Source organism: Peromyscus eremicus, chromosome 19 (assembly GCF_949786415.1).
Source record: "Peromyscus eremicus chromosome 19, PerEre_H2_v1, whole genome shotgun sequence".
In the NCBI taxonomy this organism is placed as follows: domain Eukaryota; kingdom Metazoa; phylum Chordata; class Mammalia; order Rodentia; family Cricetidae; genus Peromyscus; species Peromyscus eremicus.
This window is the reverse complement of record NC_081435.1, coordinates 22,488,386-22,516,261: the sequence shown is the minus strand read 5'-3', so window position 1 is coordinate 22,516,261 and position 27,876 is coordinate 22,488,386. Positions and strand designations below refer to the sequence as shown.

At 42.9% G+C, this 27,876-nt stretch overlaps 1 protein-coding gene across 1 annotated transcript; it reads left to right on the top strand.

Moving 5' to 3' along the window:
• The first annotated feature begins 473 nt into the window (after positions 1-473).
• Nrep (neuronal regeneration related protein) lies at positions 474-27,475 on the top strand. The gene is made up of 4 exons (XM_059246183.1): positions 474-705; positions 1,969-2,032; positions 21,612-21,689; positions 25,699-27,475. The coding sequence occupies exons 2-4, from the start codon at positions 2,030-2,032 to the stop codon at positions 25,822-25,824; spliced, it is 207 nt and encodes a 68-aa protein (XP_059102166.1). The 5' UTR covers positions 474-705; positions 1,969-2,029; the 3' UTR covers positions 25,825-27,475.
• The last annotated feature ends 401 nt before the right edge of the window (positions 27,476-27,876 follow it).

Here is a 27,876-nt window from a genome sequence, read left to right as displayed (position 1 = left end):
CCAAACCGCCGCCTCCGCCTCCTTATTTGTCTGCAAAGCCGCCGCGCGGCGAGGCGGAGAACCCGCCAGAGTGTGCGCTGCGCTCCCGGGGCGGCTCGGCGCGGTTTTTCCACCCCCCCCAACCCCCCCAACCCTCGAGGGCCCAGTGCCCTACGGCGGCGACGGCGCGGGTGCGGGGGCCGGGGAGCGCGCGCGGGTTGGCCGCGCGCCCACGGGGCCGCGAGCCGCCGTTTCCTGCCGAGTAAGCAGTCTGGCTCCGCGGTGGCAGCAAGGCTGGGGCGCTGGCCGCGTGCCAGCTCCATCAGAATTAGCTCATTGTTCACTAGTACACTAGCAGGAGAGAGGGGAGGAGGTGGGAGGAGAAGGGGGGGCAGAGAGAGAGAGAGAGAGAGAGAGAGAGAGAGAGAGAGAGAGAGAGAGTTGAGATTGAGAGATTGGTTTAGAGGAACAGAGAGACACAAGACACACACACTTGGAGAGAGCGCGCAAGGCAGGGATCCCTTCCCCTCCTTTTCCGAGGCTGCACTTCTTGGAAGTGGAGCGGGTTGGGGTTTGGTTTCCCTTCCCCCTCCGCCCTCTTCTTCCTCCACCCCTTTCCCCTCCCCCTCCCTCAGCTGTCTTTCTAGCATGATGCCCTTTTTCATCCACATTTGTGTTTCAGGTGTAGAGAGGAGAGAGAGTGAACAGGGAGCGGGGCTTTTGTCTGTAAGTATATGCCTTTCTCATCCCCAGCTGGGAGCGCTGCTTTCTCTTTTGTGTCCATTCCTTGCCTTTGCTCTAAGCTGGACCCTTCAACCTTGCAGAGTTCATGCTTTCTCCCTCCGAATTTTAGAGCTAAAGCTGACACCTTGGAGAAATTATGTCATTTTGCTCCTGCTGCATTAAGGCTGGAATTTAACTCGACTCCCCCCCCCCCCTCCTTTGTTTAACGCACAAGTTGAGAGAAATGAATTCTTTTGTGAAGGGGTGGGGTTTTGCTTGCTGGTGTGGTTAATTTTGTTCTTGCTCATTGTTAGGAGCTGTTTTGTTCCTTTGCATTAAATGCACTTTGGTGCATGCAAGCTTCCCCCTCCCTGTATAAAATCCTTACACTTGATTACTCTTTCAATGTTGCTGCTGCGGGTCTTTTCATGTATTCGCTGTTGCAACACTTTTCTCTGTATTTTCTTATAAAGCAGTTGAACTTGGGGTTCGGGAGTATTAAAAAAAATAAATGACTGCTTTTTCTTGGTGTTGCTAATAACCTGATTTGCATTTATGTTTCTATAACAACATTATAGGAAAACTCTAGGTGCCTCTGATGCCCCGTTTGGAGAACTTTTAGTTTTTCCATTCATCTTAATTTTGCCATAACTTACATTAACAAAAGAGTTATGCTCTAATGGAATAAAGATAGAGGGTGAACCACTGAAGCATGTACGTGAATGTTTATTTGGTTTCGGGAGAAGGGCATAATGGTGTATATTCCTGACTTTCTCCCCGTGTAGTTTTTTTTTAAAAAAAAAAAAAAAACACGGAAGGTTATGTAATGCAGTGCCATTTCCAAAAATATCCACTCTGAGGCATTACACTACGGTGGAAGGCTGATTCTTGTTCTCTCGTCTTGATTGCAAATATACTGCCAGTAGTATGTCTGGGAACAAAGAGCAGCCAGAAAACAATCTATTTTTATCACTTGGGTCTACTTTTAAGTTGCTAAACCTTTTGAACTGCAATTTAAAGATGAACCAGACACTAAGAATAGCCCAGGACTGCAGAGCCAGGTGCCAGGGATTCCTTTGTCCCCTATGTAAACCTGTAGACCACTTGGAAAGCTCTTCCAGAGGCTCCGGTGGCTAGAATAATTTGCATGGAACTCATCTTCAGCACACAAAGTAGTTATTTGTCTGTGACCTCCGAGGAGACATTTTTGCATTTACTGACCTGTGGTGAAGCAATGTGTCTACTGTATTTAAACATATTTTGCAGGTTGGTCTCCCTGGACTGAAGAAAGGGGGAACAGGAGCCCGAGACTACTAAGATTCTCAAAATGGTAAGAAGCGGTCACCAGAAGAAATTCTCAGTAGCTCCTTATCAGTGATTACATATAAGTATCAGCCACTCGCCTTCATGCAGCCTGCCTCTCTATTGTTCCTATCCCATCTGACCTTTAAAAGGTTCTGTCTCCAGTGGGTGAGTGCTTTGCAGTACAGCAGTCTATATGAATCGGATGTGGTGAATTAGATTTATTGACTTGCAGTCATTTTGAATAGAAAACTGAAATTCTGATTTTCAGAGCAAGGATGTTTTAACTCAAACAGCAGGGACTGTTCTGTTCTTTAAGCAGATTGACATGCTGTGACATACATGAAGGGGAATGGCAGACGGGCTCAAACAAAGCAGTGGGTCTTCTATTACAGATAGCCAGAACTTACCCAAAACTGAGTCTGTGTCTAAGTAACAAGCTATAGTATATGCTGTCCTTAGCAGCAGTAGATAAGATCATTTTAATGAATATATCATGTATTGTTATTAAAATATATATGCATTTTTTCCTACTTATAACTTCCTTTAAAAGAGACATTTCAGTTTTAGAGGGCAGACATATTAACCTCTAAAGTGAAATATAGTGGTTTCTCACAAGGAGTGTGATCCACAGAGAGGGTAGTTAAATTTCTGATTAAATCAAGCACCATAGGAAATACACAGCAAAAGCAGCTGAATACATATGTTCAACTTCTGTGGGGAGGAAAAAAAAAACAGACAAAAACATTCTGCAGCTTTCTGTGCAGCATGCCTCCTGAAAATGTTGATGGTCTCAACACACTTATTCCCTGCTTAAAGTGTGTGCCTGCCTAATTTACTTCTTATTTTTTTCTTTTCTTTTTTTTCTCTATTAAATGAGGGTGGAATTTAGTGAATTAAAATTGGATCTGATATACTTCGTGTTGTTCTTTGAGAACAACCAAGAATTAGCTTCCAAGGAGAAAGATGAATCAGAGGCAGTTAAATGAGTTCAGATTGGCTTTCATTAAGAAGCGAGCTTTTTCATCTTTTTTTTTTTTAACCTGTGCCTTGCCTGGCATTTCAACAAGTGGGTGTCAAAGCCCTGAGCAAAGTAGGTTTTGCTTGGACTGGTTTGCTAACGATGAAATTAAAGAATTGGGGCAGAAAGACTAAAGAGGTGAACAGAGAATCAAAGTAATCAATGAACTCCTTGCAAACCGTTACCTTCAGGTTACCTTCCCAGTCAGCCATTTTTGCAAAGTAGTAAGTAAGGTGTTGGTGGAGTGGAGTTTTCATTACAAAGTAGTTCTTTTCCTGGAGTGGACGCATGGCTTGCTTGGCCCTGTTCTAGAGCCCTGCTCACTGCATCACCCTAGGTGGACCACAAAGGCTGTGTGTTGCAATGTCTCAAGTGACAGTCATAGTTAAACATAAATGGGACCCTTGAACCCTGCCAAATCCAGGCCTATAGATCAAGGTCAAAGCCAAGCACCATGCTTCTGTAGTGGGGGGTGGGGTGTGCTTTGTGGAAGGCAGACATGCATGCCAAGCTGAGAATGAAAGTTGGAACCATTCAAAGGCAGAAAAGCAAGGACAAATTAATATTAAATGCTAATTTCCCTCACTTGTCCGTGACGTGTGGTGGCAGGGCGGACGGTCGCACTTTGTTTCTCTTGGGAGGATTTTTACTCATAAAAAAAAAGATATTCTCACAACTTTTCGATGTTCCTTTCATCAAGATGTCAGTCCCTTCTGGCACAAGCCCATTGCTTGAAATAAAACCACCGACAGTTATTGTCTGAGGGTGATTCCAAGTCACTTTCTAGAAATTCTTGTATCTGGAAAGCCTGAGCACTGAAAAATCTTTGTGTACAGTAATGCAAAAGAAAAAAAAAGTTTCAAATATATTTTTTTTAAACCTGATACTAGAGATATCTTCAACCTCTTTCTCGTTAGCAAAATGAAGTTCATTTCCTTTCTTTGATTAAAACTGGGACTACTTTATAGAACTCTGTAACTAGTTTACTTAAAGATTTGGCTCACATACGATAGAAATTACTTACAGGAAGCAGGGTGTTTAACTGCTGACCATCTCTGCAATATATATAAGCATTGCTTTTTTCTCTTAAACATACCTTTTTATCTACATAGTGTAAAACACTACAGAGAATACAATTTCCATATATTATAAAAGGTCGTTTCAAACACAGATTTATAAATATTCAGGCCAATGTAAGAAATTAGTAAACTCTGGAATTCTACAGGTTGTGATTGAATATCTGGTCTTTTTACACTAAGGTGGTAGGGTGCACTGGTTAGTCTTTGTCAACTTGACACAAACTAGAACAACCTGGGAAGAGGGACACCCTCCCCCCCCAATAATTGAGGAATGACTTCAATCTTTTGGCCTGTGGGCATTTCTGTGGGTCGTTTTTCTTGACTAATGATAGATGTGGGAGGGCCCAGTCCACTGTGGGTAGTGTCACCCCAGGCAAGTGGTCCTGGGTTGTATAAAAAAGCAGGGTAAGTAAGTTGTGAGGAGCAATTCAGTAAGCAGTGTTCTTCCATGGCCTCTGCTTCAGTTCCTGCCTCCGGGTTCCAATCTTGGCTTCTGCTACAGCTTCCCTCAATGATGGACTATCACTTCTAGGCCAAATGAACCCTTTCCTCCCCAGGTTGTTTTAGGTCAATAATATTATTCCAGCATCAGAAACCGAACTAGAACTTAGGGTTCCACAGTAGTAAATTGGAGGCATGCAGGATTCATAGAGTGCTGTTTGCGTTATTAAAATAAATGATAAATACATACAATGATATACATGTCTGTCTTCAACTCTGTGCCACCTTTCAAAGCACATGTTGTGTCTGGGCCTCTGAGTACAGCCACAGAGGGTACCAATCATGTGATGGTGTTGGAGGTGATTCCTGAGGTGGTAACAACCCAAGAATACTGTTAAGGTGTTGTTCTAAGCTAGTTTTCTGCATCTTTATTGACCGTAATATTTTTATCAGTGACCCATTCTCCAGCCTTTTCAGTTTTCTAGCAAACATGCCTTTGCCTTTATTGTTCGCAATTTGTAGAGTTTTGCATGTTTTTTAATTATTGGTAGTAGTCTACAGGGATCTTTGGGATTTTTTTTCACTTTAGAACATAGCTTTTTGCTAAGTTTCTAGACCTCTATTTTATGATGTGTTTTTGATTTGTGCATTTTGTTTTAAAAGTACTTGACTGGTATATGCCAACAAGGAGAAAACATTTTAGAATATATACTGAAGTTGGTTTGAAAAACCAGATGTTTAATCCACTGCCCAAGTTAAAGTCCTGGTTTTACCCTCTGTGGAGTAAACGTGCTTCCCAGTATGTGTTTGCCACAGACTCCCAGTGGCATAAGAATGGACTTGGAGTGTTCTAGCAGAGATCTAGGAACTGGAACAGTTTCAGTTCTCTTTATGGCTGATGCTGGGCATTAAGAAAGATGGGTTGACTCTGTTATACTGTTCATGGCACTCTGCTCCCACACAAGCTGTGAAGGAGCATTCACAGGCTCATGAGAGAACCCCTTCAGCAATTCCCCCATTAACATAAACTTTCTGGTTTATAGAGAAAGGCAAGGCTTGGGAATGGTTAGTCTTACTGGCAGCCTGTGTCACTGGGTTTGGGATGTAAATTGACAAGTTGCAGCAGCGACTTTTGGTGTTATCTGGGAGGTAATTTTATATGGTGCCATCTTGTCTTTCACCAGACCTTCCTGTGCCCATGAAGGGGAGAATTGGTGATTGTTTGGGGAATTAGGACAGAAGAGATAATCAGTCTCTCTGGGTTTAGGCCCAGTCCAGCTTCCTCTTGAGTTATAGAGATAGCCAGGTTGGAGATGGTACTCAAGTACCTACCACCTTGGAGTAAAAACACCTTGGAATAAATAGCTATTCACTTTAACACTATGTGTTTCTTGAAAAGTTAGATATAGGACAGATTACCATAAATACACAAAAGGAATTCACTTCATTTTAAATCTTAAAATAAATTCTTCCAAAATCAGAAAATGGGCTTCTACAATATAAATATTTTGCACAGATGAATGAGCAATTCCCAAATAAGAATTTTGAATATTTAAATATTCATTTACCTGGTCATTAAAAGTCCTTGAGTGCATTCAGATGCCTTGAAAGGGGGCGCTGGAGTGTCCTTGATCCTAGGCTTTCTCATTAGTGCTGTTCATGGCTGGGAAGTCTTCGGACCATATCCTTACAGCTTCAGTGATACACAAGACTGAAATAATTATCTGAATAACCACGCTTTAAAAAGCCTTTGATTTCATCTGATTCATCTTGGTAATTCAAATGATGCTGGAGTGATGTAGTAGTGGAAGGATTTGCTTGCTTTATCTGTATAATTCTTGTGCTGTGTAAGGAAAGGCTAGGGATAAGGCAGTCTTATCAGCAAATTCAATCCAGATATACAAAGGGGGAAAGATTCGAGTGTGCTTGGACTGTGTTATCTTGTCTGAGGGTGTGTTGCAAGAGTCTAACTTTAAACTGCTCTTCTGGCTTGAACTAGAAAACAGCTTAGCACTGGGTCTAAATTTATCCAAAACAGATATTTGGGGACGTTTTTTATCCTTGAGAGAGTGTCAATAATATTTCATCTCATTGGCTGGAAAAAAAATCACAGTGCTTCTGTCTAGTGTGTCGTAAGTATTACCAGCCATCCCTGTTAGTTTGTGACTTAAACATTTAAATTTCTCTCCACAAAGTTCTCACTATCAACCCATTCATGAGTAGCAAAGACACGCTACTAACCCTGATGATATAACTTGTTAGTAGTTCATAAGCTTTTTTCCTATTACCCAATTGATTATAGGCCCACAGAGGAATTCTCTACTTCCTATTTCATGCTTAGAAGTTAGTAAATATGTAGTAGAAGCTTAATAAATATTTTGTGTGTGCATGCTAATATCTATTAAGTTGGATGTTTTACAATTTAGCTCTAATGAGTCACCATGATTAGTTTTGGTGAAGTAGAGGTAATTTGTATCATTAACCTCTCCTTGTAAAGTGCCAGGAACCCAAAATGAATGTTACTTTCATTTACACAGCAAATTACCTGCCATTATCTGTTACAGGGGCAAGAAACTTTGTGGGTAAACTATAAAGTGTGGCACTTGCCAAAAGAGAGTACCTTGGACGGCTCCGATTCCCAGTGTTCAGAGGCGTGCTCTGAGTAGGCAATGAGGTTCTGGTACTCTGGGTTTGATCCATCTGTGGTACTCAAAGCTCACAGCAGCTTATCCTACGGCTATAAAAATCCCCTCCTGAATCCAAGAGGAGCTTCACTGTCAGCGCTGTGACTTTAACACTCACTTATTTCTAGTAGAATCTGAATCTGTGGTCCCAAAGACACAAAGGCAGCATGCCTGAAAACACAAAAATAAGAAGAGTGAGCAGTGGGAATATACACCATTTGCCTGTCAACTGAATAGCATTCTCACCTAAGCATTGTGCATAGTTCTTTAGATTGCAGAAGGCACATACATACCCAGCCCCTAGCCTCAGTGGATGCACATTTTAATTGTAGAAGCAAGACCAGCTTGCAAATCTAACAGACATTGCAAGACTCCGTAATCCAAGATTAAGTATAAAATTCAGAGGCAGATACATAGGATGAGGGTGGATGGTTCCATTGGAAATCTTTCCTATTGATGAAATAGAAATTATCTAGACCTAGACATGGCAGGTTGCTCATGCACGCCACCTCTGATTCCTCTTGCACCTGTGACCAAGCATCAGTCAGCCTCAACATTTGTTATTCATCCCGAGTGTCATGTCCAAATCCCCAATATAGTATTTCAGGATGACATGCACACTTGCCTGGTGTTAGCACAAAATTTGAGCCCTAGAAGTGGGCTGTTCTTTTTCCTTGAGAGCAAATAATATGCCGTATTACATTTTCTATTCTAAAGTCTTGAAAGTAGTCTTTGATAAGCATTGGGTCCACGAAGAATTAAGGATATTCGGGTAGATTTAGAGGAGGCAGAAGGCAATTCTAGATAAAAAGGATGGATCAGGAAGTTGTACTTGCAGTAGTGCTTCTTCCCTGTTAAGGACCTCTGTGCTGTCAAGGACAGATCTCAAAAATTAGACCTAGAAGTCAAGGACTTGATGCGCTAAGCAGAAGAAGCCACTCGGCAGGCATCTTCCAGATGGCCCAGTGCACTCACTCAGGTTACCAGACTATCTTGGGTTCTTTTCTGATTGAGCTGAGCATGTCCCCAACTCACATACTTTCTGGTTAAAGGTACAGCTGTCTTTATTGTGCCCTTTTACTGTCCTTGGACCGAGGGTTACACTGACGGGGAAAGGGATGCCCCTGGCCAGTGATCTGGAAACGGGGAAGGGAGCCGCCTCTCACTCCTCCCAAGGCAGCAGCAGCCCTTCTTTGTGACAAGTCCCTCAGTGGTATCCACTGAGCCCGAGGGGCCTCCTGCTGTGCCAGATGCCTGAAAGGAGGCAGGATCTCCTTCCGGTTAGGCAGACTGGGTGCATGCTCAGGTTGACCAGATGTGTTAGGGATTCAGCTGCTGTCTCCCTCGGGTCTTCCTGACTAAACTAGACGTGCTTTGAAGTACAAGCCAGCTCCGAGCAGCATCTTAATAAAATTACCGTTTGAGTCCTGTAGACACTTGTTTGTGTAGTCAATAGCCATAAGTATCTGAGGGGAATCGCCTCACGTGACTCACCCAAGTTGGGAAAAGCCAAGTCTGTCCACGAGGGACTTCCTTAGAGCCTCACATTGGGAGATGTTAGCTTCACGATCTCCACAGGAAGTGTCAGGACTAGGGTCTGTGGGACTGACCCATAGCCTCTTTAGGTGAGTTGGGCCCATCCCTCAGCTTTCCAGTGAGGCCAATATAGGTCAGCGGCTGTAGTTCCTTTAGGTGAGTTGGGCTCTTCTCCAGGCCTTTCAGCAAGGGCAGCATAGATGAACATTGCTCCTGGAACTGCTTATCTGTCCTCCATCGTTTTCACAAATACTTTTTTTTTTTCCCCAGTGTACTAGATATTTCTAAGTTTAATTTCTGGGGTGAAACCAACTTGCCGGGAAACATTTGCAATAATCCTTTATTTGTAGCCATAGTTGGGGTTAGCCAGGTTGCTTGTCCCAGGGTTCCTTTCTTCTGTGCCTTTTCTTTGCTGGGTCTGTATGGAATGCACCACCTAACAAAATAAAGCTGTGCTTCAAGACTGAGAATGAGCTCTGTGAAATAATCCTAGTATCCCTGGTGGAAATAATCTTACGTGCCTTGTCCATGTATCACACCAGTACAATTCCTCTTTGTGACCTTGAAGGACTGACACCCTGACCACCACACAAGCCTGCCTTTCTTGGAAGCAGTAAGGCTGTGATGTCTTGCTTTTCCCCCACTTTCATCTGTGGGTAAGGTGATGAATTCAGAAATGGGAAAGTTCCATCACTCAGAACTTTTAGACAGCCAGTAAAATAACTTGACATAGTTACTACATAGTCTGGAAACAAACCCTAGCCTTCATTAACATGTTCTAATGGGACCTTGGAATGGAGCCTACCTCCATTTATAAGCCAGGCTGATCTCGGCTATAATGCCTAACCAGGACCTGGCACATCCTCAGTGATCAATACATGCCCTAATGCTTGTGGAATAAACAAATGAGTTAGTGTCATAGATACATGACAGTCTGGCATTTCTGGCCAGAACCAGGTGGCCTACTTCAGGGTTTATAACCATTAACAGCCTGACCCTGTGCAGAGTCGCAATCTCTCAGATTATTAATCTTGTGGTCCAGGAAACGAGATGAGTCTGGACACATGATGCATTCATTGACCAAAGACTTGATCGATGAACATTCTGGAATACTCTGTGTTAGGGAGGTGAAGGGAACAGTTAAGCCAGATCTAACCACCCTAGAAGCACAGCTCTTAAATTCAATTCTGCACTCTCTTCTTTTATACCCCTTTAAGCAGAGTGGCACTACGTTAGCTCAGAATGCTGGATTTCTGTGGTTTGCTGTTTCCGGGGAGAGTCCCAGACCTCATCCAGGGTGCTGGCTGTGGAGCACCATTATGCCCTCAGTTAGCAGTGATGTGTTTCCAGCAGACAGCAGGGATCGCCTCTAGGTACTCTAATGGATGCAGTTGAGCAGAATCTGCTACGGCTTCACAAAGTGATGAAATCTCTTAAGACAAAATTATTACTGAGTATTTCCTTGGCCTGCTTCCTAAAACCGTTTGCCTTCAGGGTGTTATGATTATATAGCTGGAGGCATCTCAAAGCCCCGGTTCCAGAATGCTTGGTTCAGTGTCCATCCTAACTTTCATGGAGGACAATACAAGAATAACTTGAATTTGAGATGGAGGAGAAGATGTAAGAGAGCATGGCAGAAGAAAGGAAGGTCTGTTTGCTCCTTTTTGGCTGAAATTGGCAGAGACACTGATTGGAAAAGAAGGGGGAATAGCCAAATGGTTGCTGCCAATGAAAATTCTGAATCAGAGCCTTCCCGATAGGTAGTTAAAACAGAGGGAGTCTCAGAAAGTGCAAAGAAGTGTTGGTGTGGCTGGCTGGCTCTAGCCCTTCAGCTCCTGAACTCAGATCACTATCACACACAACTGTCCTTTGATTACTGGGGCAGGTAACAGCCTTCCTGGTGGAACTGGGTTTGATACAATTCCAGCAGGGAAAAATACTACAGGCTGAGCAGGGAGAATTTTACAAAAGTTGTTTTGTTTAATATAGGCCAAGGCATTTTGAGGACACTTTTATTGGATAAAGTTGGTGTCTGCTAAAGGAAACCATTGTTTGGACAGGAAGGAGTTAGAAAGTAAGGGCGAACCCTGCTTCTTGGACATTCTCTATGAAGGAAAGACTATAGTCAGTAGTTAGGTGGCTAAAAGCAGTGTCAAACATGGCCCCAGTAAGTGTTTGGGATTAAGTACTCAGTACTTCCAGCACAGGAGAGTTTCCTACCCTTCACTAGGTCGTCCTTGTGAAAGTTACCCCAAGGCTTGGTGAGACCATAGTCTGAAAGTTTGTCAGACACTTGCTACGTGGCCATATTAGCATGTGTGGGATTGGCAGCATATGGCTGAGCATTCCCCCTAATGCGCTGTAGGAACTCAGTTAAACCAGATGAGAAAGAGAACAGGTACAGGGCATACAGCCATGGTTCAAAGTCATGAACGTCAGAGGGTTTCAGATGTTGTATGATTAAGATAATTAGAACTCGAACAGATGAATTATATTAACCAGCACACTGCTTTCTTGAACAGACTTTCTTTGATTTGTGGCTTGTGATTGTGTGTGTGTGTGTGTGTGTGTGTGTGTGTGTGTGTGTTGCTCACCCTTGCATGTACATGTAGAGGCTAGATGTCCACTGTCTTCTTCAGCTGCTCACCACCTTGTTTTTTGAGACCAGATTCCTTACTAAACATGGAACTTGCCATTTCAGAGGGACTGACCAGCGAGCCCTTGACTCAAACTGTCTCCTCCAGCACTGAGGTTACAGACATGTGCTGCCACATTCAGATTTTACATGAGTACTGGGAATGCAAAGTGTGGTCTTCGTGGTTGTGTCAAAGCATTTTTTCCATAGAAACATCTCCTTAGCACCCCATCCCCTAAAAAGCCTTTAGGAAAATTGTGTTTGCTTCTTTGATGGTCCCAGTCCAAATCAATGGGACATTACTTATTGATTTAAAAAAAAAAAGTGCATTCTGCTTTTGCAAAGTGCCCACCACATACCCTCTACTTCACAGGCAGTAAGGACTTCGTAATATTTTTTTCATGGATTGATTGGGCAATTGAAATTCCATACTTAGCCAGTTAGTTAATACAGAATCAACATATCTGCTTATATCTTTAAGCCCTCTGTCTTCATACATGTGTATCTGGATTATCTGGATTTGATTTCTTCCAAAGCCTCAATGATCTGTACCAGGTCAAGTCTCCGAGCTTGGCTCTCTTGTAGAGTTGGGTCTAACTACACATCATCCAGTGCTTTGGCCTGGCAGTTTGCTGAGTTCTTGATAATAGAATCTTAAATTCTTCAGATCTTGTTATCCTGGTCTGGGAGCCAGGTCTCCACATGCTGTTATTTCATCTTTACAGAGTCTCTCCTACCCCGACCCCTTTTTCCTGAGGACTGTTTTCTTAAGCTTTAATTTTATTATATGAGGCTTGGTTATCTACACTATCAAAATAAATTCAATCAGAGGTTCGATTAAATTTATTCTTTGGCCTCATAGAAGCAACTTATTTGATAATGTGAATTTTCACTAAAATCACCAGCTGTTCTTATAACTTTAGTTATGGTTGAATGTAGTCTTCCATGTGGTCTGAGCATGAAGTAGGACACATTTTATTGCTTGTTATTTGGAGTCTTTAGACCATGACTACCTAGTAATTGGCTTGTTACCCCTTCTCCATCTCTTCATTAGCCTGTCTTTAGAACTGTCTGGATTTCTGCTACATTAATTAAAACTTTCCAAATTAAATCATGTTAAATCTATTTTCTTTCTGAATTTCTAATTTCTAGTAGCTTGCTCACTGCCTCCCTGCTCTAATTAGTGTTTATTTTCTTCCTTTTTAGTCAGGATCACATTATATTTTATGCAATGCATGGTTTGTCTCCACATATCATTGCTAAAGAGAAGACTCGAATTCTCTTAGCAGTGTGCTTTGAAGTTGGCTAGAATTTTGAAAAGCAAAGGTATAGTGAACAGGATTTCCAGTATCTTCCATGAAGGAGAACAGTGAGCAGAATTTGAAGGGCCTTCGGAGGCCATCTGAGGAGGAGATGTTGGAGAGTTCATTTGGGGGTCATAATAAAACAATGTGCTTTCTCGGCAAATGGGCCTTGTCATTTGCTGCAGCAATTGCTAGATACATTTGTGCTGTGTTGATCATTTCCTTCCAGGGAAGTTGAAATAGAGGGAGGGAGGGAGGAGGGGGAAGGATGGAGATGAAAACTGATAAACGGAGACTGCCAGTGTTTCTTCTGTTGGGTTTAGTAACATCCAAAATCTTAATGTCGCCATGTTGAAGTTCCTGCTCACCTAGTAGACTTCCACAGCAGCAGTGGTAATACCTGAGCACTGTGGAACAAATCCTGTGTCCTCGAAGACTGCTTTTTTTTTTTTCCCTTAAGGTTAGTTCTGTTTGAAGGAGTGACTATTTACTGGAAATAGGTTTTAGAACAACAAATAATTTGAGAAAATTACTTTTGACAGTGAGTATCAGAAATGTATCTACATTTCATCTCCAGGGCACTAAGAGGGGGTGATCAGCACTCTTTGGAGAGCCTCGGGGAGACAATCCAGGTGGCTCCAGGGAAGGCACACAGTGTCAGTAGTGACCACTGAGTCTGTAAAGACAGAGGCAATCTGTTTTCTCCATGTCTTGACTGTGTGACCCTGGGAAAGACCCCCCAACTCTCCCTCAGTATCTTCATCTATAGAATGGTAAGTGAGAGGAGAATGGTCCCGGGAGCACCCGCCTGTGTGCTTGGCTCTGGTGTGAATACTGTGTATCGGCTCATTTCATCCTTATAGGAAAATGGTGGGGATTAAATTACTGCCCAGGGCTGAGGGTGAAACTTTGTGGTGGAATGCTGACGTGCATGAGGTACTGGGTTCCCTCCCCAGTACTACTAAATGCATACATAAATCCACATGCCTACAACTGTTTTTCTAAAAGCACACATGTAAATTGGGATATGTAGCTCAATGATAGAGTAAACACTTAGCCCTGGGCTCATCTTCTGCAAGGGGGAAGGGAGGTAAACAAACTAACCCTAAGCATTATGATGGACTCTATGACACCTTACTACATGTGACTGTGGGTCCATGAATTTATACATTCAGTTCCTGTGGGTTCCCACAACACCCATTAGTAGTCTCCTCTCTTGGAAAAGTAGACTTTTGATATTTGGTTAACAGTGGAATGAAAACGCAGGATGGGGACTAGAATAGAAGGCTGGTGAATAAAGTCAAGGTTTATGATGATACTCTAAGTTTAAACAGGGGTTTCATGGTGGTTAGAATACAGGTGGGATCTTGGTCAGGCACTTTCCTTTACAGTCGGTTTCACATCTCTTCAAAGCATTGTTTCTTTCTTGATGCCTTGCTCTGAAACACCCTTTCCACGTGGGGTGGAAGTTCTCCTCTGGTCCTCCGCCTCCCGGGACTCTTCAGCAGACAGTGCCTTCAGCCTTCAGTCCTTGCTTCACCCAGTAGTTGGAAACCGGGCAGTGTCCCGAGCCGTAACACATCCGTTCCCAGCTTCTGTCATCTCTCTTGTCCGTCTAGACGTGTGCTGGTTTGTCCCGAGGTCAGGCTATGGGAAACTGCTTAGTGGCTGGCCTCTTTCGACCAGAGCTCCTGTAGGATGTACATGCAGATCTGTAGACACTGCTCTTTTTCTCGAGAAGGCCAGGCTTCTCATAAGCTGTGTCTTCTTACGGAGAAATGACTTTCCCTCCAGACCTGGTTATGAGGCTGTGAGGGTCCCTCAGTCTACAATGACAAGCACCTATGAGATGACGTTTGCCCAGTGCCAGGGTGGCTGTGGCTGTGGCTGCCCAGCCAAAGACACTGGACTGGTGGAAAGAGTGACTATTGCCTTTTGGAATGAACACTTGTGGAGGAAATGCAGGTTTTTCTGGAAAGCTTCTTCTGAGGTCTTTTACAAAAGTCAACCGGATGAATGCTCTGGAATGTCTTCAGACCTTCAGGGCAGCAGTCTGTCATCCGCCCAGACCAGGGAAATCCAGCATTCACTGTCTAGATTATTAAGTATCTCACTAGTCTTTGACTGAAGGCTTTAACAAAAGAAATACAGTTTTAAGCAATTGCAAGTTTTTTTAATAATAAAGTTTATAAAATTTAAAATGTTAAAAAAATTTAAGTCTGGAGTTTCCTGCTAGCCTTGGGATGTAAGGATCTCTGAGGTGCTGGACTTGGAGGCTGGGAAGAGAACAGCCTCGCTACTGCAGTCGGAGAGAGTGCTGATTGAGGTTTAGAGCTGCACTTGGGCACACTACACGCAAATCACAATGAACAGCCCAGTGTTTTCTTCCTTGATGGACCCTCAGCGTTGGAGAAATCTCACAAGACGCCATGTTTCTCCTTTCTTACTGACAAATGCAAGCAAATCCATCCAGTGGGATAAGGTGGTCCAGACTTAGAATTCAGACGTGTTAAGTAAATATTTACCCTGGTTCTACTCCAGGGAGGTACAAGATCTTAATAACATATTTGTTGGAGTCATAGGGGTAAAGAAAAGCTTATGCTGTGCTTACACGCCTCAAGGGCTTTTTGGCTGTAGCTTAACACAGACTCAGTTTTCCTCTTTTCTTCTCTCTTTCTCATTTGGTTTTTTGTTTGTTTGTTTCCTTTACTGAAAAGGCAAATCTACTGTGGTCTCTGCTTTAAAACAATTTACTTAAATTTTTTGATTAATTAATTAATTTGTGTGTGTGCCCATGCACACATGCACATACGTGTGCACGTGTACCATAGGACAGTTGTGCCAGCCAGAGGACTGGAGCCAGCTCAGACGCAGGCCATCAGCCTTGGCCGCAAGCCTTGTTCGCCGAGGCATCTCGCCACCCAACTCTACTTTTTTGTCGATCGGCTGCAGCTACATAATCTCAGAGTTTCAAAAGCTTCCTTAGCTTTTGGCTCCTTGTTTGGAAAGTCTCTTCTGAGACGTGACGAGCTGTTTTCCAGAGCTTTAGTCTTGTGCTTTCTCTCGTGGTTTACTTTGAGCGGTTACCAGCTGTTTAGACTTTGTTTTGTCTTCATTACGGAGAAGTCACCCATTAAAGTCCAGATTTGAAGCACGGAGCTTACTTCCTCGAGTCTAGACCACACTTGGCTCTGATTCCTGTACCAGACTGACCTCCAGTCCCGGGGAGGTGTCTTGGCAGAAAACTGAGAATCCCTCGATGCATGCTCTCTGTTTTGGGTGTCTGTAGTCTTAGATGGATTTCATTGTGCTAAGCAAGTTCCTATCGGGCAGGAATGAGGCTGGGATAAAGGGCAGTTGTAAGTGTTTGCAGATGACCTCAGTGTTACTCTGCTTTATCAAGCCAGCGCACTATACCTGGACTTGAACTGTGCCCCATCAAAGCCTAGAAAATTCACATAATCAATGGGTTCGTACAGTAGTGTAAAAGAAAAGCCAGACACAGTTGTTAACCTTTTGTGGCTTGTTTCTGCCTGTGTTTGTTGCTACCCTTGAAAGTCTTTGCTGTTGTTCTTAGAAGACAAAAATCTAAAAGTCGGGCAGCCAAACAGAATATTACATTGTGGAACAGAGGGGCTGTGAAAGCTCCTTGTGCTGACGATTAATTTCACATGTAAACACTTTCATTTGGTTGCCAGCAAGGAGATTTTCATTTCCTTTCTCTGCCTAGTTGAAGTCTAGAAATAAAATTCCACAGCTGTCGGGTTCCCACGTATTCATCAGCGGCCTCTCATGGCGGCTTTACAATGAGCAGAAAGAGTTCAGAGGATTCTACTATTAAAGTCCACACAGCTTGTTGCAAGTGCTCTGACTGTGCCAGCAAAGAATTACCAGTCTTTGGATTGTCCGACACATAATGTGAAGTGGTCACACAATCTGCTACAGAATATGAAATCAGACGGGAACATATTCTCAGTCCATCAGAGGAACACACACCTAGGGTCGAGCTGATACCAATGGGTATGACCAAGTTGGGAGCCATCCTGATCTTTCTTTTGAGGTACAATTATCTTCCCCCACCCCACTTTCTTCGTGTTAGGGACTTATCAAACCATGGGGACTCTGGGAGTGTCAGCAGAGCTGCAGGGGCCAGCCATTCCTTCTTGGCAGGAAAACCCATAATGTTTTCTCTCTAATTACTCATTGTTCTAACAGCCAGTATGTGAAGATGTGTGTGTGTGTGTGTGTGTGTGTGTGTGTGTGTGTGTGTGTGTGTGTGTTTCAGTTAGTTCCCATCACAGTGTTTACCAGCTTAGGCACTAACACCTTTATTCTGCTTTCTGAAGTTTGCGAGGATTCTATCCATCATTTGGGTGGCCCAGTGTTTTCCATGCTTTCTTTTCTATCTTTTATGGCAGTGGATTTCTCCCCATGTGCTTTCCCTTGAGGAAGCTTTGTCTAGCTTATGCAGGCCTCTAAGACCAGGGCTCTAGAGAGCCAGCACAATGCATCATTTTTGGGCCACCATTTGGTCTTTGGTGCGATGCTGCTTAGGGAAAATTGGTCTTTCTCCCTCATTTATGGTTTCAGTTTACATCCTTCACTCTGCGACCAGCAACACTTGGGACTCAGTGGCTTTTGAGGAAGATTCGTAATTGTGCCACTTCAGAGGATTTTTACCAAAATGAGGTGTATGAATGTGCACATAAATTCTCTTCAAATTATAGGACGAGGCTTCACAACCTCCTGACCAATTAGGCATAGTAGAACATGTACATACGTAGGCATACACTGTTTAATTGGCAGCTAAATTATGAAATATACCCCTTTGCTATACAAAGAGTTAATTATGGAGGTTGGCCACCTGCTACCCTACTCTGTTTCCTTAATGGCAAGGGGTGGGCATCTATCTTTTTAAGTCTTAAGCAGGCCATTTGTCTACATCCTTGAAACACAATGGACCCCTCTAAGGGTAAAAAAATACTGCATTACAGTTATGGTCATTAACAGCTAAGCCATGCAGCGGTCTTTACTTCAGATTTCTGTGAAGGTTTGTTAAACAGCTGAATAAGTGGTGTTTAGCTATGTGGCGTATATTTGCTCAGAGTAAAGATATAATGCTGCCTCTGCTGGCTATTATCTCAGAACGATCTTCTCAAGGAAATGTTGATAAAGGCAGTAAACAAATAAGGAAATTGTAGAAGCCTCTAAATTACCAGCTGGTAATACATAGAAATCAAATTCTGCTGTGGAATAATGGGAATGATAGGAAATAGGACAAAGGACTTTTCCATTCCCCTAAACGTGGACCACGAGACTACTGGAAAAAAAACAAAAATAAAAAACAAAAACCAGCAAGCTTTCAAATGAAAAGCTTGAAAGAATTTAGGCAGTGTTCTAGGTTACATTTTTTTTCTTTTGAAACATGGAAAGACTGGTCTTTGATTCCCCTCCAACACACACACACACACACACACACACACACACACACACACACACAAATTTTTCTAATTTACAGTACTAGTTCTTAGTTATAATTCCTACCAGATAGCAAACTGCTTTCAAGCTTATGACCTAGAGGTTTAAAAATTGAAGTTTTTTTTTTTTTTTATTATGGACTTGATAGTAAAGGAGTCTTCAAAGAAAGAAGAAAAGAGGGAGAAAAGGTAGGAAGGAAGGAAGGAAGGAAGGAAGGAAGGAAGGAAGGAAGGAAGGTGAGCTTTTTATTCTCAGTGTGTATGCTGTGCTGGGATATTTAAACTTAAGGCCCAGCAATCAAATACTTTAGAGAATAAGAAATGGTAAATTTTCATCATAAACCATATTTCAATGTATATCATAGATTTAAACATATTAAGACACCTTCATACAATCCTGTTGTTCCTAATCTAATCATCAGTGAGGTGGGAAAAGGTACATTAATTAGTACTTTGTGGGAAAAGGTACATTAATTAGTATGCTCAGAGACAAATATGAACATACTTTCAGGCAAAATCGAGTAAATGCTAAATTCTTCCTTCTCTATATTTTTGGAGTGAACGCTCATATTTTTGTAGTTCTTGAAAATACAGCTTGTATCCCTGGGTCCCTATTTGAATTCTAAGAGAGTAATATTCTGGAAGAATTTGATGGAAAATGCTGTTGATTTTTCTACACGGAAGACAGTGTTGAAAGTCTCCGTGCTTCTCTTGTGATGATCAAGGCACACTTTGTTTTACTGGTTTCATAAAACAGTTTTAGGGTATTTTTGTGTACATTATCCAGAACGTTGGAGTTTCTGAGATACAAGCCACCATCCCTCAAAGTAAGAACTCAATAAGGAGTGAGAAAGAATGTTACTTTAGTTTTCACGAAAAATATGAACTTGAATTCAGAAAAGCAAGCACAGGGAGAGTCACGTGTATAGTTGTGCTACAGGAGCCGATTGGTACCAAGGAGAAAGAGAGGCTTTGACCCAGCGTCCATACAGGGACTCCAGGTGGGTCCATAGCGCATTCCTGTTGTTGGAGTCCCATCAGCTTTGTAGGCCTTCACCGTGAGTCATTTCCAGCTCCTAATATTCCCAACAGTTAGAAAACCAGGCAGGGTCCAGCAGCCTGTGTGACACTGTGTTGGGTCCTGAGAGCCACAGTGGTGGGCACAGGGGTGTCTTGCCCACTTGGAGCACGTTACCATCAGTCTGTTCCTGGATTTGCATCTAAGAGTAACTATCTTCCCAGAACTTCTTACTGCCCAGCAGCCCCTCTCCTGCCAGAAGTTCTGAATGTTATACCAAATGTTGGTTTTGCTTGTTCTAGCTGACACAGGCTCTGGTAGCTTTGATATGCTAAATGCTAAAGCAGTGGGACTTTGTTAAAATGGAATATCCCCAGAGAAGCACACAATCACAAATGTCATTTCTTGACTTTGCCTTTGCTTCCTGAGGAAACCATTTCTCACTATTTGATTTTTTTTTTTTTTTTTTTTTTAACTGTAGTGAGCATGTTGAAAAGTGATCAGTCCCTAAGGTCAATTTCTATTAAGTGAACTTATTCCTGATTTCAGTTTGGGGTCAAACTGGGATGTCAGGCTAAACTGGGATCTTATGTGCTATGATTTTTGTTACATGCCTTGAAACAACAAAAAAAAAAAGGCTTATTTATTTTAAATTGTAATTTTATTCCCTCTTTTCTGGCTAGAGAGGACGCCAAGACTGGCTGCCTGTCCCAAACAAGGCAGATGGTGTCATTCTTTAAGAAGGAGCTGGGCAGAGGAGGGAAAGAGCTGGGAAAGGAAAGTGGGGAGACTTGAGGGAAGCACATGTCTCAGAAAGGAGCCGCACTCAAGGGGAGGAAACGGTTCTCACAGGAGGAGCCCTTAAGTCTTTGAGAGCCGAAAGTGGGTGGTAGCTGTGGGCTGGTATTGTTTTGAGAGAGGGCTGGTGGAGAGTAGACATGTTGCTTTAGGGGAAATGTGAGACACCAGCATACTGGGAAGAAGAGAGCTGAGATCTAGGAACCTAATTTGAGTTGCAGTCCTGACCCAGGATGTGTTACTTGGGGCAAGTTGTCCTGACCTTTATGAGTTTTCCTTTTTCCCCTCTGTGTAATTAAAATATTCCTATTCATAGGCCTGCTGCTGGGCTCGATTAAATAGTGTATGCGGTTACTTTGTGAGCCGTGGCTATGATGTGTCATAAACACTGATAGAACAGCAAAAACAGTTACTCTTATGTTATCCCAAAGAATGAACACATGAGCCATCCACATTTCCTGCTTCAGACCCCCAACCAACTAGCTTGATTGAGACACACAAAATATTAACCACTAATTCAACAATTAGTACTTCCAGAACTGAAAGTGACTCCTGAGTCTCTTCGTTAACCTGTTAATAAGATATGCTTCTTAATAATAGTTACTGTACAGGAGGCTTATTTACAAAACTTAGGTCTGGAAGGCGTCTCCTCCAATTTCGTCCCTCTCTTCAGGCAGTACGGTATCAAATGTGAATTAGTTCTGACAGATGGCTGTTGGATTCTGTTTCTAAATTCTTTTAAAGAAGATTTCACAGTTTTCCACTCTAAATTCATTTAGTAATTTAACGATTCTTGTGCCAAGTTCTTTCTTATACCTGACCTAAATCTGCAATTTGTAGTTTTAAGCCTCCCCCGCCCTGCCCCGCCCCACCCCACTCCCTCCATCTTGCTTTCTGGAAATAGAGAACAGCTGGTCAGCAGCCTTATGCTAATAACCCTTTGTATATTTAAAGAAGACTTGCTCAGCTTGCCTCCCTCCCTCTACCCCCGCCCACCCTCAGAATTCATCAACTCTTATTATCTGAATCATTCATTACGCAGCTGCCCAGCTCCCTGCCCCTCTCTCAGATACTCGGCTGCTTCGGGGCAGCTGGATACAGTGTGGTGTAAGTGGCCCCATGGAGCTGGAGAGCATAGAAGACATTTCTGCCTTCCTCCTGTCTTCAACCTTCTGATAAATGAAGGATAATTCCTAACAGTGTTGATCACCGCCCGAATAGTTATGTCATAAACATTGAGGCTTGCAAGGCTACTTATGGAATGTAAGATGCTTTGAAAGCTCTCTGTGGCCCCTTAGTGCACCCTGCCATACATGCCACTCAACTGCCACTTTACCGGCTGTAGCTAACGTTGATTGATATCTCTGCTCTGTTGGACTCCATCTTGGAAAACTAGCCAAAGCTCTCCTGCGTGCAAGTGCATACTGGGAAAACATGTAATGAATTTCCTGGTGCTCTGAGCAGACAGTGCGGGGGGGTGGGGGTGGGGGACATGACACGGACAGCTTAGAATCTAGAATCATCACTGAGAGCTGAGCTTGTGGGGGTGAGGCCATGTGGTTTCAGGATGGACCTTGTGATTTGAATGTGTGTGCTTTTTTTATGTCTCCATAGGTTTACTACCCAGAACTTTTGGTCTGGGTCAGCCAAGAGCCATTTCCATACAAGGAAATGGAGGGAAGTCTTACTAAGGTAAGAGCCCCAGCTGCTGTCGGTGAACCCCGTTTTCAAGTTTGAAGCATAAACACACACAAAGAAATAGATCAGGCTTACTTCCTTTCATCTCAATGTCCATTGTACACTCCCAGAATCATCCACTAATATGATTCTATGCTGGTCTTGGAAATAACATATTTTTAAAAACATAACCTACAAGGTAAGTCACCAGTTTTCCCTGTCCATACTTTGGACTACAGTAAATATCAGTTTGACCTTCAATGGAAGGATTGTGCTTCTTAGCACTGATCGGCTAGTTTCACGAGAAAGAAAAAAATCCATTGCAAATAAGACTTCCATTCAGCAGTTTCTTAGGGCTGGGAGGCGTGGCTCAGTGGTTAAGAGTTCTGCTGCTCTTCCAGAGGGTAAGGGTTTGATTCCCAGCATCTACATGGTGGCTCACAACTGTCTTTAACTCCAGTTTCAGGGGACCCAATGCCCACTTCTGGCCTCGTGGGCACTATATGCTCATAGTATACAGACATGTTGCAGGCCAAAGACCCATACACATACAATATTATTCCACCCCACCCCAAAATCAAAGTTTCATGTCATTGAGCAATGGTACCACCCCAGATGTAACATTGCGGTCATTTTCCTGTATGAGATGACCTAATTTACACTAAATGGTTTAGGCAGTTCCCATTATTGACAGAATTTTTAGAAATCATAGTCCTGTCATCTGGCAGTTGACATGGAAAGAAAATAATTCTAAGTCATTTTTAGTCCTTCAGAGACTTTCTGAAGGTCAAGTTGAAACTTTTGGCAGAAATGCAGATGAATGAGGTTTTATGGGACCTGATGGAACTCAACTTGTGCTAGTCTTGTTGAGCTGGAGTAGAGAAGAACTGAAGTTCAGAACTCATCCTCACCCCACAACTCCAGCACCACCACATACAGCAGTAGCAATCTAACCATTTAACACCACCATCACCTCCTCCTCTTCCTCCTCATTACTACTATTATTTATTATTATTGTTGTTGCTGTTGTTGTTTTGATGGTGCTAGAGGTAGAACCCATGCTAGGTACATATTCTGCCACTGGCTACATGCCTCACCCTTTAAAATTATTTCTACATATACATGTGTATTTTTGTCCTTAGACATTCTTTTCTGGGCCAAATCAGGGTATAATTCCCCTGAAGCAGCTGAGGGTGTAAAAGAAAGCAGTATAGTTAATTCTTGCCTTAATCAGTCCTCCCCATAGCACCCTTTGATGCTGGCAATATCAACCAAGTGGGAGGGTCCTCAGTGAGGTGTGAGGTCAGTGGTGCGTCCCTTCACTCTGTGCCTCTGCCAAAGCATACTGTAGGGTGGGCACTGTAGGTAGTCGGAGCTACACCCTCGGCTCTTTTGTTACTTCTTCTCTAAATGTGCAGTGGTATTTTAAGCCTAATATACTTGTCCTTTGTCCAGAAGGAAACTTCTGGAAAAGCACACCTTTGCATACCTGCATGGAAGATAATCTCAATTTACTTGGTCCAAAGCACATTACTTAGTAACTGGGACTGAGCCAGCAGTCACTGGAAGGAACTCACTCCATCCATCTGGAGGTGGCTTCCAGCAGAGCAGGCCTGCTGTGGACACCGAGCATCTCTGCTTGCCCTCCACCCTCAGACTTGTAGAGTACTCAGGGCCCTCTGCCTCACAAGAATCATTGTGTGTGTGTGGATGGTGGAGAAAGGTGACTGACCTCAACTATCCTAAGGCCTGACTTCTGGGGGAAAAGGTGTGCTGGACACAGACAGTTATTTACAACAGAATGGTAGGAGTCAAGGAAGAGGATTGTAATCTAGTAAATCCAGGCTCCAGGGAGGAGGTGCAGAGAGCCTGTCTGTTTGGGAGTTCCTCCCCTTTAGTTTATTGGCCCTCAAGGTCTTTCAGTAGCATGCCTCTGCATGACCTACTGATGGTCTTCTGTCATGCGGTTACTTGGGTGTCTCCCCTAGAACAAGTTAATTAAGGGCAGACTGGGTAGGGACTGTTTTGGTTTCTGTTTCTCTCTGTAGGTTCAAGATCCAGTAACGAGTGCAAGCATTCAGAACCATAACGAGTGTCGAAGTGCCTGAGGGAGAGAGTCACGCTAGTGCTAATTCAGATCTGAAATACTCTTCCCTAGCTCTCAGTTTTCATTTTATAGTGTGTTTTCCATGGAGGTCAAAGGTTAGTGGTACTGAGTCTCATAAAGCAAGACACAGCAGTGTGCTGACCTTGGAACGTTTTCAAGGCCACACTAACTGGTCAGATGAGGTGGCAGCATTACTTGGAAAATATCAGTGGATTTCTTTTTTTAATTTGTGGGTTGTATACTAAATTTCAAAGTTGAAGTTGTTTTTATAACTACTAATTTTTACTATGTTTTACACACTATTATTGAGTGCCCCAATAATATGCTTTGAGGAATTTTATTTAGACCCTTAATGGTGTGTGAAGAATTATATTTTTCTGGCTATTTACTGATACCAAAACACCATCACAACCTAAACCGGATTGTTAAGGGGCACATTGTGTGGGTTTCACGTAGGGAAATTTCATGTGGAAATGCTTTCAAAGTTGTAGGCACACTGGGTGTCGCACGCAGTAGGTGTTGTTTCTTCAGCTTCAGTGATCTACCCTGAGGCTATTGGAAATTGTACTCAGCTTCAGGTTCTTTGGAAGTTCCTGCCTCCCAAATTCATCCTCAACATAGATTCAAGTGTGATAATTTACAAGTCACAAAATCAGAATATCACTTCAATCCAAGCACTTCTATCCAGACAACTTCATTGAAACTTTCTTGTTAGAACCTATAACCTGAGAAAAAAGAAAAAGAAAAAAAAAGAAAAGAAATACTTAAAACCCACAAAGGCTATTTCCTCCCTAAGAAAACACCAATAAGTAATGGTTTAATTAAGAGAGACCTTTGTCTTCACTGTGAGGGTGTCTGGATGGGGCATGCCATCTTTCTCTTTGAATGAATGAAGTTTTTTGTGTCAGTTGTTCAGTGGGCCCCGCTGTCCTGCTCTCTTTGCTGCTTGGTTCTGGTGGAGGCTGTGCTTCCCCGTCAGCCTCGCCTGTGGGTCACCCGAAGCGGCACAGTGGTGGTCCTCAGCCATCCGTCGGGCCCATCATTCAGTCATCAGCTCTGTAAGGAGAGACTACTTCTAGGCTGCCTGAATCTCACCAGCCTCTGGATGTAGTTTCTCACTCTCCTCTTTCCTACAGCTGCCGTCTGGGATTCCTTTCCATTGTGTGCATCTCAAACACTTGGATCTTGGGTACCATTTTAGTCCTGACATTAGTGCTTGGATGAAGTGTGCCAGTTGCTTATAGAAAGTTCACACAGAAAGATTTATGCACTGTGATATCTAAAGTCTTTTATTGTGTAATGTCAGCCTCCATCACATCACTTACTGAAAAATAAAAAATAGGAGTCTACAAAGATGGCTCAGTGGTTAAGAACACTTTCTGTTCTGGCAGAGGACCTGAGTTCAGTTCCTAGCATCCACATCATGGTTCACAACCATCTGTAACTACAGTTCCAGGGATCCAGTACCCTCTTCTGGCCTCCATGGACACTGGGCATACATGCTGTATACGTACATAGATGCAGGCAAATGCTTATGCACACATAAAAGAAATCTTTAAAAAGTGTATTGGCACTCTGGTGTGCATTCCCAACCCAGTTTGATCCTGGGTGCTGTCTAGTACTAGCAGCTCTCCCAGAGATCTGACTCTGAGGAAGTGCCACCACCATGACAGAAACACTTGCCTCTGCACAAGCAAAGGAAGGCTGGTCTTTAATTGCTTCACTGCCCACTGACCTAATGTTTACATTCAAGAGAATACTGTTAATATATAAACTGTTGGCAAAATAGCACAAGTTCAAGGATAAAAGTGGGTAGAAGAAGAAAAAAAACTTTTCAAATGGTTTAAAAAATGACTAAGTATATCTTTGTGTGTGTGTGTCTGTCTGTCTCTCTGTTTGTCTGTGTGTTCCCTGCAGGGAAGACTTCCTGTGCCAAAGGAAGTGAACCGTAAGAAGATGGAGGAGACCAGCGCTGCCTCTCTGACTCCACCAGGCAGCCATGAGTTCTGCTCCCCGAATATCAGTTACCTCTACTTTTTTTAATTGTAACACCTCCATTTGTATTGCATATGGTGTATGGGGTTTTGATGAGGTCTTGGTATCATATATGGGATTTTTTTTCTGTGTAAATCATCAAATATAAGAAGAAACTATGGGACTCTAAGCCTTGCTTTAGAGAATTTACAGTGGACAAATAGGTATCATCAAAACAGTTTCTAATCATTCAGACTCAAGTGAAAATACTCAGAATTTCACACTGTGAATCCACGTTTACAACCCCCACAGGTGGGCCTTCAGGCCTGGTTCGCTACAACAATGTCTTCCACAACTCAAACTCCCTCTGCTCTCACATGACTGGTCCACTCCCACCTTTTCATCACATGGCTCCCGACTGCTTCTTGCAGAGGCTGAGAGTCCCCCCACTTTTTTTTTCTCACTTAGATGTAACAAGCCTAGTAGTTTATGTTCATCAATTGTCTGTATATCTCTATATTTTATCCATGTACTCTTTTGATGTATAGAAGTAGTTTGAAACTCATTGTTTCCTTGTGGTAAGTGACCGAGATGCTGCCACAGGACCTGAGACACTGATGAATGGTGCTATTTTGGACTTTCAACATGCTCCTTGGCGAGGTAGCTCTGATGGAGTTATTTTTTATTTCCATGTTCTGAGAAGGTGTTGTTGGTACTCTGTTTCCCCGAATGTTGTTCTCTAGACTGGATTGTCTTGTTTTCCTTGTGTCTTCAGTGTGGCTTTCTTCTTCAGGGTTGTAGGTTGAGCGGATGCTACCAGGAGCGTGAGGGGCTGCCCCCTCATGGCTGGCTCTGGTGGATGTGCAGTCGCGTAAGCGGGAGCAATCACAAAACTGTAATGTACCTACCAGAACTCTTCCGTTCTGCAGCCTCACCTGCCTGACTTAGAAAAAGAAAAGCAATAATTCCCCAGGCATCTCGAGGTATCTCTTTGGATTCTTTTTGTTTGACTGGTATTCAGGGGGGTAAAGGTCCACTCTTTTTCAATAAGTGCCATGTGGGAAAAACAAATCCAAGTACTGACATCTGAGTAGAAATTTGAAAATTATACCTGTCCCAAAGTTGAAATTGGAAAAAATGTCTTTACAAAATAATGTTGATGATGACGATGATATTGATTATGATGATGATGATGATGATGATAAAAGGTAAAACACCTTTTTTTGGGGCAGTTTTGATAAGCAAGGTGTAGAGTTTACATTTTTGTCCTTGCTCCCAGTGAAATGGATAAACAAAAATAAAATCCGATAATGCCATCTCTTCACGGAATGTTGTTGTGTTAGCCAGACTGAAAGCCCACCTTAATTTTTATATAACGTCTTTAGCTCTTCCTTTGACAGGGCAGGCCTTGTTCTGAACTGTTTGCGCTTCTGACTGTTAAACACCAATGATGCATGCACTGTCCTTCTTCCTTCTCTTCTTGCTCCCCCCACTGGCCTGAGTTTCTTGTGCATTCCCCCCTCCCGCCCCCACCTTTGTTAGGATAGATATATCAGCTATGTAAATAGAGCAAGAAAACAGTATTGTGCATTTGTGGCATTTATGTAGAGTTGCAGCTGCGCACTGCTGGAGACGCAAGCTTTTGTAACATGTGGTCCTTACTGTTGCTCTCAAAAGTACCCAATGTATTTGAGCTATTTTAGTAGTATTTGTTCAATAAATATGCAAGCTGTAAGACAACTGTGATGTGGCTCATCATTGCAGTCATTCTTTTTAATGCCTATGCAGATCCATGGTTATTTTATGTTTCCAGGACCTCTCACACCAGGCCAAGTGTTAGAAGGGAGGAGATTTACCTTTCAAGAATTTTCTCTTTGAGGGTTTTATGAGACTAGGGGCAAGGTAGGGGCTTATTAAGATGGTATTAACATCATTGCCTTGGTCACAAAGGAGAATTAAATCCAAATCCTTTCATTTCTAGACATTTTCTTTCTAGGGCATTCCCACACAGCTCAGAATGCACTTTCTCACCCCTTCCTTGCCATGGTGACCCACTCTGAAGTGTTTGCACCTTCACACAGAGAAAAGGCTTACATGTGTAAGAGGATACAATTCTGAGCT